Genomic DNA, 13,021 nt, shown 5'->3' with positions numbered 1-13,021 from the left:
CCGTTCTCCCTCTCTACTTGCCCGTTCCCCCGGGGGTTGTAGCTGGTCGTCCTGCTTGAGGCTATGCCCTTGCTGAGCAGGAACTGGCGCAGCTCGTCACTCATGAAAGAGGACCCCCTGTCGCTGTGGACGTAAGCGGGGTAACCGAACAGTGTGAAGATGGTGTTCAGGGCTTTAATGACTGTGGCCGCGGTCATGTCAGAGCAGGGAATGGCGAATGGGAAGCGGGAGTATTCGTCCACCACATTAAGAAAGTCTGTGCTGCGGTCGGTGGAGGGGAGGGGCCCTTTGAAATCGAGACTAAGGCGTTCAAATGGGCGGGAAGCCTTAATCAGGTGCGCACCATCCGGCCTGAAAAAATGCGGTTTGCATTCCGCGCAGATGTGGCAGTCCCTTGTGACTGTACGGACCTCCTCTAAAGAGTATGGGAGATTGCGGGACTTGATAAAGTGGAAAAACCGAGTGACCCCCGGGTGGCAGAGGTCCTCGTGGAGGGTTTGGAGGCGGTTAATTTGTGCATTGGCACATGTGCCGCGGGATAGGGCATCGGACGGCTCGTTCAGCTTTCCGGGACGATACAAAATCTCGTAGTTGAAGGTGGAGAGCTCGATCCTCCACCTTAAGATCTTGTCGTTTTTGATTTTGCCCCGCAGTGCATTATCGAACATGAAGGCTACCGACCGTTGGTCGGTGAGGAGAGTGAATCTCCTGCTGGCCAGGTAATGCCTCCACTGTCGCACCGCTTCCACTATGGCTTGGGCTTCCTTTTCCACTGAGGAGTGGCGGATTTCTGAAGCGTGGAGGGTTCGAGAGAAAAAGGCCACGGGTCTGCCCGCTTGGTTAAGGGTGGCCGCTAGAGCTACGTCAGAGGCGTCGCTCTCGACCTGGAAGGGGAGGGACTCGTCGATGGCGCGCATCGTGGCCTTTGCGATATCCGCTTTGATGCGGCTGAAGGCCTGGCAAGCCTCTGTCGACAGAGGGAAGGTCGTGGTCTGTATTAGGGGGCGGGCCTTGTCTGCGTACTGGGGGACCCACTGGGCGTAGTATGAAAAAAAAACCCAGGCAGCGTTTCAGGGCTTTTGAGCAGTGCGGGAGGGGAAATTCTATGAGGGCGCGCATACGTTCGGGGTCGGGGCCTATTATCCCATTGCGCACTACGTAGCCCAGAATGGCTAGCCGGTTGGTGCTAAAAACGCACTTGTCCTCGTTGTACGTGAGGTTCAAGGCTTTGGCGGTCTGGAGGAATTTTTGGAGGTTGGCGTCGTGGTCCTGCTGGTCGTGGCCGCAGATGGTTACATTGTCGAGATACGGGAACGTGGCCCGCAACCCATGTTGATCAACCATTCGGTCCATCTCCCGTTGGAAGACCGAGACCCCGTTTGTGACGCCAAATGGGGCCCTTAGGAAATGGTATAATCGCCCGTCTGCCTCGAAGGCTGTGTACTTGCGGTCACTTGGGCGGATGGGGAGCTGATGGTAGGCGGACTTGAGGTCCACGGTGGAGAAGACTTTATATTGGGCAATCCGATTGACCATGTCGGATATGCGGGGGAGAGGGTACGCGTCTAGTTGTGTGTACCTGTTGATGGTCTGGCTATAGTCTATGACCATCCTTTGTTTCTCCCCTGTCTTCACTACTACCACCTGTGCTCTCCAGGGACTATTGCTGGCCTGGATTATGCCTTCCTTTAGTAGCCGCTGGACTTCGGACCGAATGAAGGTCCGGTCCTGGGCGCTGTACCGTCTGCTCCTAGTGGCAATGGGTTTGCAATCCGGGGTGAGGTTCGCAAACAAGGACGGGGGTTGCACCTTGAGGGTTGTGAGGCCGCAGATAGTGAGTGGGGGTATTGGGCCGCCGAATTTGAACGTAAGGCTCTGTAGATTGCACTGGAAATCTAATCCCAGTAAAGTGGGGGCGCAGAGTTAGGGAAGGACGTGTAGTTTGTAGTTTTTGAACTCCCTCCCCTGCACCATTAGGGTAACTATGCAGAAACCTTGGATCTGTAAGGAGTGGGATCCTGCAGCTAGGGAAATCTTTTGTGCGCTGGGATAGGTGGTCAAGGAACAGCGTCTTACCGTGTTGGGGTGGATAAAGCTCTCCATGCTCCCGGAGTCGACTAGGCTTGGTGTCTCGTGGCAGTTTATTAGCACTGTTGTCGTCGTCGTCTGGAGTGTCCGGGGCCGAGCTTGATCGAGCGTAATTGAAGCGAGACGTGGTTGTAGTAGTGGAGTGGGGTCCGTTGTTGCCGTCCAAGATGGCGTCGGGGATGAACAAAATGGCTGCCCCCATACATCGCACATGGCTGGGGGGTCACAAGATGGCGGTGGGTGTGGACAAAATGGCCGCCCTCACGCGTCGTACAGGTCTGGGGTGGTCCAAGATGGCGGCGCCCTTCCTCCCCTTGTGGTGGCCGGGACCCAAAATGGCGGCATCTGCGGGTCGCACATGGGGCGCTGGGGGGGTTGGGAGCGTTAGGACCGCGCGGGGCTCCCTCATCTCTGGGGACAGCGGTGGTCGGGACCCAAGTTGGTAGCGCCGGCGGGTCAGACGTGGGGCGCGGGGAGGGAGGGTTTGGGGGGCGTTAGAGACGCGCAGAACTCCCTCTTCTCCGGGGAGAGCGGTGGTCGGGACCCAAAGTGGTAGCGCCGGCGGGTCATACATGGGGCGCGGGGGGAGGGGGTTGGGGAGCGTAAGCGGCGTGCAGGGCTCCCTGTTCTCCCGGGACCGCGGTGGTCGGGACCCAGAGCGGTTGCGCCTGCGGATCGTACATGGGGCGCTGGGGGGGTTGGGGAGCGTAAACGGCTTGCAGGGCTCCCTGTTCTCCCGGGACAGCGGCGACCTCGCGGGACCGGCACACAACCGCGAAATGGCCCTTTTTCCCGCAGCTCTTGCAGATTGCTGCGCGGCCCGGGCAGCGCTGCCGGGGGTGTTTCACCTGGCCGCAGAAATAGCAGCGGGCGCCCCCGGTGCGACTTGGCGTTTGGACCGCGCAAGCCTGTGGGGTGTCTGGGAGGGGGGTGGGTTTGTCGCGACGGGTACGTACGGAGCCCAATGGGCTGCCGCACGGTCGGGGCCATAGGCGCGGGTATTACGCGCGGCCACGTCTAGGGAGGCTGCTAGGGCCCGGGCCTCAGAGTCCTAGCGACTCTCTTTCTAGAAGTCTTTGGCAGATTTGGGAGGAATTCATACCTGCCACAAAAGCATTGTGCATTAACATGACCGTGTGTTCATTTGCGTTCACCGAAGGGCAGCTGCAGGCTCGTCCCAAAATCAGCAGCGCGGCGTAGAATTCGTCCATCGATTCTCCGGGACCTTGCCGTCTCGTCGCGAGCTGGTAGCGAGCGTAGATTTGGTTAACTGGGCGGACATAGAGACTTTTCAGTGCTGCGAAAGCCGTCTGGAAATCCTCCGCGTCTTCGATGAGGGAGAAAATCTCCGTGCTTACCCTCGAGTGCAGGACCTGTAGTTTTTGGTCTTCTGTGACCCGGCCGGTGGCCGTTCTGAGGTAGGCCTTGAAACAAGTCTGCCAGTGCTTGAAGGCTGCTGCCGCGTTCACTGCGTGGGGGCTGATCCTCAGGCATTCCGGGATGATCCTGAGCTCCATAGTCCTTTTTAGGCACGCTTAATAAATTGTAGCGCACAAAGACTCCGTGAGACGAATAGAGTGAAGTCGATGAGGCTTTATTAAGCGTGTCTGTTCCCCCGCAGCTCGATAGTAGAATGGCCTGCGGGGGAGGACTCCGGCTTCTTATACTCCGCCTTCAGGGCGGAGCTAGAGGTCAACGGCCAACCAGGACCCGGGATCTGTCAGCCAATGACATTAGGGCTTCCAGTCCCACATGACCCCGAATACATACTACCACAATACCCAAATTACTCAACCTCTCATAGGGCAACTGTCTCATACCATGAACCAAACTACTGGACTGCCTTTGAAGTACCGCCTGTAATGCAAGTATAATCCTCCTTAGATATGGAGACTAAAGCCGCCAGGATTCCAGTTGTGGTCTAACCAAAGCTCTGGACGATGGTGCAAAGGCTTTCTTTTTCTTATACTCTAAACCTCTTGCAACAGTGGTCAACAAGCCATTTGCCGTCCTAATTGCTTGCTGTAGCTGCGTTTGCTGAAAGAGAACATCCAAATCACGCCTTTTAAAACATATTCCCTTTTCCATTCTTATTACGAAAATGAATAACCTCAGGCTTCCCCAGATTATTCTCCATCTGCATCCTGTTACCCCCTCATTCAACCTGTCCATATCTCTTTGTGTCTTTTGCAGCACTCACCAAGCATCTTGAAAGTGTTCCATTTCTTCCTATTCTCTGCTTCTTGTCTGTTAACCAGTCCTCCATCGTGGGCGTGGGTTTCCTCCGGGTGCTCCGATTTCCTCCCACAGTCCAAAGATGTGCAGGTTAGGTGGATTGGCCATGCTAAATTGCCCTTCGTGTCCAAAAAGGTTAGGTGGGGTTACGGGGATAGGGTGGAGGTATGGGTTTAAGTAGGGTGCTCTTTCCAAGGGCCAGTGCAGACTCGAAGGGCCAAATAGCCTTCTTCTGCATTGTAAATTCTATGATTCTATATGATCCATGCTAATATATTTCGCCCCATTCCATGAGCCTTTATTTTTCATTTTAACATTTTGTGGAACACCTTACTTTTTGGAAAGCCAAGTATAGTACATCTACTGATACACCTTTATCTGTCTCACTAGCTACATCTTCAAAAACCTCTAATGAATTTGTGAAACTTCCCCTTTTCATAAACGATTTCCTTTTCATAAACCTATGCTGACTGTTGGGTCATACTTTGATTTTCTAAGGAGGAGACTTCTTTAATAATGGATTCCAGCATTTTCCTGACGACTGATGTCAGGCTAATTGATCTGCGATTCCCCCTTTTCTCTATCCCTCTTCTCTTGAATAGCAGTGTTAAATTTGCTAACTTCTAATTGGCTGGGACCATTTTATAATCAAGAGAATTTTGGAAAATCATCTGCAATATCTGCAGATACCACTCCTTTTAGAACCACAGAATGTCAGTTCCTTAGGATTTGTTCTTTCGTCACTCATGTTTTTAGATATTTTTTCTCTGTTGATATTAATTACTTTAAGTTCCTCAATCTTATTAATCCTTTCATCACCCCTATTTCTGGGACATAATTTGAGTCTTCAACTGCGAAGACAGGCACAAAATATTTATTCAATGTCTCATTCCAATTCTCCATTCGCCATGATAATTTCTCCTGTTTCTACTTCGAAGGGATCAATATTTATTATCCTTTTTTGCATACTTATAAAAACTCTGGCAATCAAATGTTATATTCCTGACTAATTGCTCTTATTCCAATTTTTTGCCTTTTTAGTCAACTTTTTGCTCAGTCTTTGCTATTACCTAAAACTCTCTCAATCCTCAGGCTTACGATTACTCTTTGCAAAACTATCAACTTCTTTTTTAATCAAATACTGGTCGAGTGGAATGCATGAGCTATAATATGTGCAAAGTCATGGTCGCTACCGGCGCCCTAGACAGCCAGAGGTGCAGGAAGTGCTGTCAGCTGCATTGCCTAAGCAGTGCCAAGGACAGTGCCCATGGCAATTCCAGGGTGCAGTGCTTGGGGGTGTTTAATTTGGGAGTTGTGTTGTGTAGCTGGGTGTTCCAATGGGGGCTCGGAGTACTGTGCTCATGTGGGGTGGAGAGTGGGGGGGGTTTGGGGGGGGGTTCCATGAGGGGAGATTTCCATGATGATAGATTGGAGGGGGGAGTTTATGGTTGGGGGGGTGGGAGAGTTCTGTGGTGGGGGCAGGGTGGGCTCCATGGTGGGAGAGGCATGGGTGGGGGATCTATATTTATTTTTGAAATAGGGGTGAGGCTGTTGCTAACTTGGTTGGTTCAATTGGCTGTGTTTTATAACCTTTGCTCTAGAGTCGCCAGGTATCTTTATGATACCGCCACGAGGTTCAAGTTCAAGTAATGATCAATAACTCAACACACCAATTAGTAAGATTCAAATCAATACACATTTATTATACACAGTAAATCGCTACTCATGCATAAACTCTACTTTCTAGGCTATTTCTACAACTAACAGGCCCATACTTAGCTTCGGACTGGCCCACCAGGTATGGGGAACAAATGGCCTTTCGTTCGGGTTCTGAAACTGCAGGATTCAAAGCTGGCATGGACTGGTAGCTAGGAGCGCCTATCTCGTAGCGAGCATTGACTTAAGACTTACTTCGTTGGAGCGGCAGCTGGACAGGTCACTCTCAGGGGTTGCTTCGCGTTGCTGAGTGACCCTGCCAAGAAGGACGATTTGAACTTGGGGGCTTTGCTTTATAGTCCCCAGGGGCTTCCCGCCTTTCGGGGCGGACCCCGTACCTGGTTCTAGGTGATTGGACTTAGTTCCAATCGCTTGGTTCGATTTCTCCAATACTGGAGCGGCTCCCTGATTGTTGGGCGGTCTTTAAGTGTCCGTTAACCTCTTTTGTGTTGGATCCTGCTGGCGGCGAGGAGTCTGGCTTGGCCTTGTTTACCTCAAGTGTTTTGATTGTTCCCAGGGATCGCCCATTACTATGTATATGGCTGCTACATTACTATGCAGATGGCTGCTTGGATCGATGCTGTCTGGGTTTCTGCAGAGTCTAATACACAGTAAACTTACACCTGCTAGTTTTTGCCTGTGTTGGCTGAATTTCCCTTCAGCCTTTGCTGTTCTCCATTTTAAGTCGGGACGTGGCCAACTCAGGTGGCTACAAGGCCTCGATCTTTTGTGAACCCAGCCCGGCATTGTGCTGTCATGGGACCAGCCCCTTAATTTGTTTTGACCAAGTGGCTAAAAATAAGGCAGGGGAATTGTGGCTAGCGGCTTCCTCTGCCATTCTTCCCACCTGCTGCGCCACTCTGCAAAACAATGAGAAAATTCCACCCTTTGATTTCAAAGTGACCAGTATTACAAAGATCCATCTTGTATGTTCAAAATATTTCCCCAAGAGCTCCGAAGAGTAACACAAGAGTGAAATATGGATTTGTTAATCCCACCACGTTTGAGAACTGGATAGAGCCCATCGTATAATGTCGTCATACTGCCACTAAGATGAAACAGCAGAGCAAATTCCCAAGTACTGAATATCAAATCTGTGCTGATGAATTCACAACTGACATCAATAGGCAAGCTAAACAGTCTGCTGAAGTAACTCCTATTTGGAGAGCTGAAAAACAGCAATTTGGTCCGAGATGAATGGTTTTTGGAATGTAGATCATTTTGCGATTGTGTTAGATATTTGTAAACTGAGCCCCACAGGCTGACAATATCTCTTTAAGAATATTTTATACGAGCATGCCTGAAGATCTAAGAAGCTGTGGTGATGTCACCCTTACAATGACAAATTCAATAACACAAATTGCATTTGACTGGGGGCTATGATTTGCATTGAGTGTTCACTTCTAGTATCCGCTGGGACCTCTCCACGTGTATAAGATGTGATCTCAGGCCCCGATGGGACCCATATTACTCAATTTGGAACAAGTGCAGCTTCGAAACTGAATAATATATATCCATTGCAGGGTAAGTAGGTAAAGTACTGTATTGACCAGCTTCAGTTAGGGCTGTACTGCTTCCTGTTACAGATGTATCGGTTGCAATTATTCATTTACATGCAGACTTAAGAATAATTCCACTATATTTATATCAATCAATGTTTAATTCCTATTGTAACATGCAGATATTGAAACATCCAAACAAGTCTGAATAGTAAATTTTGGTTAGCTCCTCACTCCGAACCAAAAGAAAAACGTTCCTGTTTATAGTCTGTCCACAATCTCCTAAAATGTTTGCTGATGAAGGTAGGTTCCAGGCTGCAGACTACTGCAGACAAAATTGATGATTTTGACTTTGCCCACATCAGCATGGCCATTCAGGCGTGCAGTGCTGAAGGTTATCACGGCTCACACATACCTCTGGCAGAGTCACCTCAGATCCATATCTCGAATGTGGGCATTTGGCGCAGGCTTTGAGAGCTCAGATAATTCAGTTGCTTTATTTTGTTGCAGAACCAGGGGAGGACCCAAAAGGACGGAGTTTCAGCATTGAACTGGTGCCAAAGGCAGAAAGCAAAGAGAAAGAGGCGCAAGGTGCTTCAGGAGAGCCAGTCAAATCTCAGGAATGGGATGGAAGCCCTGGGCCACCAGCAACAGTTTCCAGTCGAATGGGAAGGTCCTCAGTCAGCCCCACTCTGTTGGCAGGGCATAGCTGCTCGGACACCATGCAGCCAGGTAACTATCAAACTCTGTGCCAACCAGCATAAGCATTTAAATACAGTGACCTCAGAACTGTTTATGTTTCTTTACAATCTTCATTCTTCAGTACAGTTTAAATAGTAAATTTACAACATCTACTGCTGTAAAGGTGATCCCCAACCCAAACTGACTTTAAATAGAACATTCTAGAAAATCGTGTTCAAGGACAATGTTACATTTTTAAGGAATTCACTCCAGTTTGGGTTCAACATCTCAGGTCACTTCCATAGGCAATTTAACCCATTGTGGGTTTTTATCTGTCTGATATTGAGATAATACATAGTACATCCAACAGAAAACTGGCTTTAGAATATGTTGGCTTTCTGGGTTTCAAAAGAAGGTACAGCAACTAAAGCATGCTATGGTTTTAAGCTGGCAAGCCAATTATTAAACAGTAAATGGATCAGAAAACAGAAGCAATTCGCACATATGCAGAATTTACAGTAGTGCCGGAGCAATTCCAGATCCGTTAATGGGCTATCCCCGCCGACACCACGTGGAACTAATGCAATTCCAATGCATGATGGCGTCCGATTCGCCGAGGTCAGGATGGGCACTCCAGAGGCTGACAAGCTGCAGCCGCATGTAAGCACTCCACTCCTCACACACACTCATTCCAGCCAAGAGGATAACACCCCGATGAGCGGCACCCCGTTTCAACTATGCGGAGATTGAGACCTTGCTGGGGTGGTGGAGTGGGGGAGGTCGGTGGTGGGGTGGGGACACCCATATGGCCGATGTCGCTCTGCGCAACCTCGGGCCATGGTGTGCGGTCAGTGGGGTGCGCAGCAAGGTGGCTGCCTTGCAGGCCATGGCAATGGCAGTCCACGCCTGGACACCCTGGTCCCAGGTTGACAACCCAACCCCACGGCCCATCCCCTGGTCATTCCCCACTACTCTCTCCGGCCCTGGCACCCCACCCCTTCTTCCCCCCAACAAGCCCAGCTAGCAACAGGACCGGCAGCGCACGGTCACGCCTCTGGGAACATGTCCTACCTCCTCTCTCTCCCTCAGCAGCCATGGCGCCTGTTTCCCAATTTTAAATACCACAAGTGAACCTCATCGTCGATAATTCCTCCTGGTAGAGGTGGAGCATCGCAGGAAGCCTAGAGAATACCGGGGCTGGCTGGTTAATGACAATGGTGTTTACTGTACAATTTGCATGACCACACTGGCATCAACTTCACATTCCGTCTGCCCCCAATCACCTTTGACTCCCTTATTAGTCCAGAATTTATCTCCCTCTGCCTTAAAAATATCTATTGACCTGCCTCTACCGCTGTCTGGGGAAGAGAGTTCCAAAGATTTACGACCCTTTCAGTGAAAACAATTCTCCTCATCTGAATCTTAAATTGGAGAGTCCTCATTTTTAAACTATGTCCCCCAGTTGTAATCTTTCCCACAAGGGGAAACATTCTTTCAGCATCCACTCTGTCAAGCCCCTTCAGGATCTTGTATGTTTCAATAAGATCACCATTGAGTCTTCTAACCTCCTATGGATATAGGCCCAGCCTGCCCAGTCTTTCCCCGTAAGATAACACGCCCATCCCAGGCAAGTGAACGTCCTCTGAACTGATTCTAACATATTTGCACCCTTTTAAAATAAGGAGACCAAAACTGTACACATTATTCTCGATGTAATAACACGCTTCACAACTGTATCAAAACATCCAATTTTAGATTCCATTGCTTTTGCAATAAATAACTACATTCATCCTGCCTTCCTAATCATTTGCTCTACCTGAATATTAACGTAATGCAGCAGGACACCCAGGTCACTCTGTACCTCAGAGTGCTTGAATTTCTCTCCATTTAAGTGAGATTCTGTTTTTCGAGTCTTGCTGCCAAAGTGGACAAGTTCACATTGGGCTGCATTTTTCCGGTTATCGGCAAAGTTGATAGCGGTTGGGGAAAACTATGTTGAAGCCACCGAAAGCAACCCCGCTTTCTCCGCCTCCTCATCCCAGATTTAGTGTGGAAAAACCTGAAGGGGCGGGTCCCGCGATGTAATGTTGGCAGGGCGACATCACGGTCGTGCCTGCCCCACCAGCAACTGAATCCCTCAAAGATCAGGGTGCCATTCTTAAAGGCCGCCCCAGCGCACAAGAGTTCGCCTGTAACCACCTCGCTCAAGCATTGCCCCAGGCACTTTCCCACCAGGGGGCAGTGCCAAGATTGTGCCATGGGGTAGTGCCCACACACTGCCAGTGGCAGTTCCCGGGCAGTGCTTGGGCAGTACCCGTGCATCCCCCCTCCCCCACCAGAGCAATACAGTCACCTGAGCTCCCTGGGAGGTCTCCTTGCCAGGTGCATGCCTTCGGAGATCAGTTGGGTTTCATGCTGATCTACCCTCACGCCAACATGAATGGAATTTCTGACGGCGGGGTATGGATTCAGGCGTAAAGGCCTGATAATGAGATGATAATGTATTCAAACGATGTTCCCGACATTGAACATCGGGAAGTGGGCCCTGTCACTGACAGGGGAGGTGACAATCGTGTCACATGTATATGTCAGCATTCATCACGATTTGAGACTTCTTACGAGATTTCCCGTTTCCTTCACCGAACCCGCCCTACGGAAGCGGGAGCGGAAAATTCAAGTCAGGGGCAATTAAGAAAGGTTTGTCCTCAGAGTTTAGACCCAAATACCCATGTTGTTGAGGTACATCTGGGGCTGAGTTCTCCGCCTCCTGACGCTGGCAGCCAGAATTGCAATTGGGTGGAGAATAGCGGGTCATGCAAAAATTGCGATTTGTGCCTGGCTCCAATTCCGAAGCAATGCTCCAGTCTGTTTCATTGTTTTGTCGCGGGAGATAGGCCAAGCACTGGAAAATAGGTTGGGTGTAGTCAGATCTTAGTTAATCGGTGTGGATACGATGGGCTGAATGGCCTCCTTCTGTGCTGTAAATGTCTATGTGTCAATACATTTTTCACCCACATTGAATGCAAGAGTTGAGGCCATTCTGGAGGTTTTGACAGAGAAAAATTACTCTTGAGGAATCCCTTCACGTATTTTAGGTGAACCCTACTTCTTCGGAGGGGAGGAATGTGCACCAAGCGTGAAATATCAGCACTTCAGAAAGGAACTCTTTTAGCCTTAATGTCAGACTCAATAATTGAAGATCGTGTTACGAAGGGTGTGGACAAGCTTTAAGGAACACTTCCTACCAGGTCTGAAGAGTTTTAGTGCAAGTATTTCACTTAAATTTAGGCCACTTACAGTATCAACATTTATATCATTCTGGGGCAGAAATTATTCGGCCTTATTTTTAAAATCTTGGATAAAGTGCTTTTTGTGCTATTTTAATGAAGTCATTGGCTCATTAGCTTCTGTTACAGAGTGGACACAAAATTAGGAAAGCCTTTTGGTAATATTAGCAAAACTTAATATATTTGAACGACCTTCCTCTGACTATTTTAATGGAATTAATTTTTCAAAAGTAAATAGGTTACTATCCCATTAATGTAGCAGGAAGAACAAGGTCATGGAAATGCATTAAACATTCATACAATGATGTTACCAATGGTAATTTATAGGCTATCGAAAGTGTGTTTGCCAAGTAGTTTTTCAGAATCATTTTAAGCTTTATCCAAAGCCATTGGTTATAGCGTTAAATGTGGCTTTATTAACATGTTGCAAGGCATGGGCCTGGACATCCACTTCTTTTCTAACTCAGCTTTCAATCCACAGAGACAAAGGCAAGCTGCAAGCTGGGCCGATCTGCTTCTACTTCAGGTGTGCCTCCTCCATCAATCACTCCTCTCAGGCAATCCAGCGAGACACAACAGAGCCAGGTACCATCGCTAGCCACTCCAGAGTGACCTCACAGTTCAACATGCCAAAAAAAAAAGTTGTCACATGTCTGTCCTCCATTTTATTACCAGCTTGTCGCCGTCTCCCTCTGTGTCAATCATTGGCAGTAGCAGGTTTCCGAAAGGCAGGACGGTCTCTTTCTGTGGCTCATCTTTCAGTCTTTCCTCTTTTTTAAACTTAAAAGAAACAAAAACTTTTCATCCAGTGTTATCTGACTGTGAATGAGATGTACTCTACATACATAGATATAGAGACTTTTCCGACTTCCTCATTGTGTTTTGTGTGTTTTAGCAGATTTGTGTGTCTTTGAAATGAACAAATCTGATAAAAAAAATGTCTCCGATCTGTCCTTGCTGGTGTACATTTTTTCTTCGCTCTGTCGTCATAAGGAGTTGCAGTGTTGTGATGTTTCGTTGCTAACTTGTACATCTTTTAGTGGAGTCAATCTTTTTTATCGTTGTTTCTTAGTCATTTTGATGTCTGTCTGTTCTTTTGTGGTCATATCACATTTTGTGTACATTATCTTTATTAAAACTTCTAAGAACATTTCACAAAAGGCGTTGGGAGTGTTGAAAATCTTTGCGATTAATTCATTGCGATGGGCTGCCTGCCAAAGTTCCTTATATGGAAAGAAAATCTTTTCAGAAAGAGTGTCAGGGGCAGGCAAGAATGGCGAGACTTCTGAGGGAGCCCATGATTATATTACATCATTATAACCAAGACTGCTAACCTATGGGTTTTTCACATCAAAATTAATGAACATTTTTCAGGAAATTTGGTAATCCCATTCATTAAAATAGAATTTTCCTGATTCATTAACCTCTGTCCCAATTCTAAATGCATGAAATTGTGAGATGTGTTGCCATAAACATCAGTAAAAGAGCGGAGATCCTGTGTGACAAAGATGCATT

At 48.5% G+C, this 13,021-nt stretch overlaps 1 protein-coding gene across 4 annotated transcripts in view; it reads left to right on the top strand.

Annotated features, from left to right (window-relative positions):
- nyap2a (neuronal tyrosine-phosphorylated phosphoinositide-3-kinase adaptor 2a) overlaps positions 1–13,021 on the top strand; it is a 221,966-nt gene that overhangs the window by 160,000 nt on the left and 48,945 nt on the right. For all 4 annotated transcript variants that reach the window (XM_072473998.1, XM_072473999.1, XM_072474000.1 and 1 more), the window contains exons 5-6: positions 8,049–8,270; positions 11,988–12,091. In XM_072473998.1, coding sequence (XP_072330099.1) covers positions 8,049–8,270; positions 11,988–12,091 — 326 coding nt within the window. The remainder of the gene's footprint in view (positions 1–8,048; positions 8,271–11,987; positions 12,092–13,021) is intronic.

This window comes from Scyliorhinus torazame, chromosome 14 (genome assembly GCF_047496885.1).
Source record: "Scyliorhinus torazame isolate Kashiwa2021f chromosome 14, sScyTor2.1, whole genome shotgun sequence".
Taxonomy (NCBI): Eukaryota; Metazoa; Chordata; class Chondrichthyes; order Carcharhiniformes; family Scyliorhinidae; genus Scyliorhinus; species Scyliorhinus torazame.
This window is presented reverse-complemented; position numbering and strand designations above follow the sequence as displayed.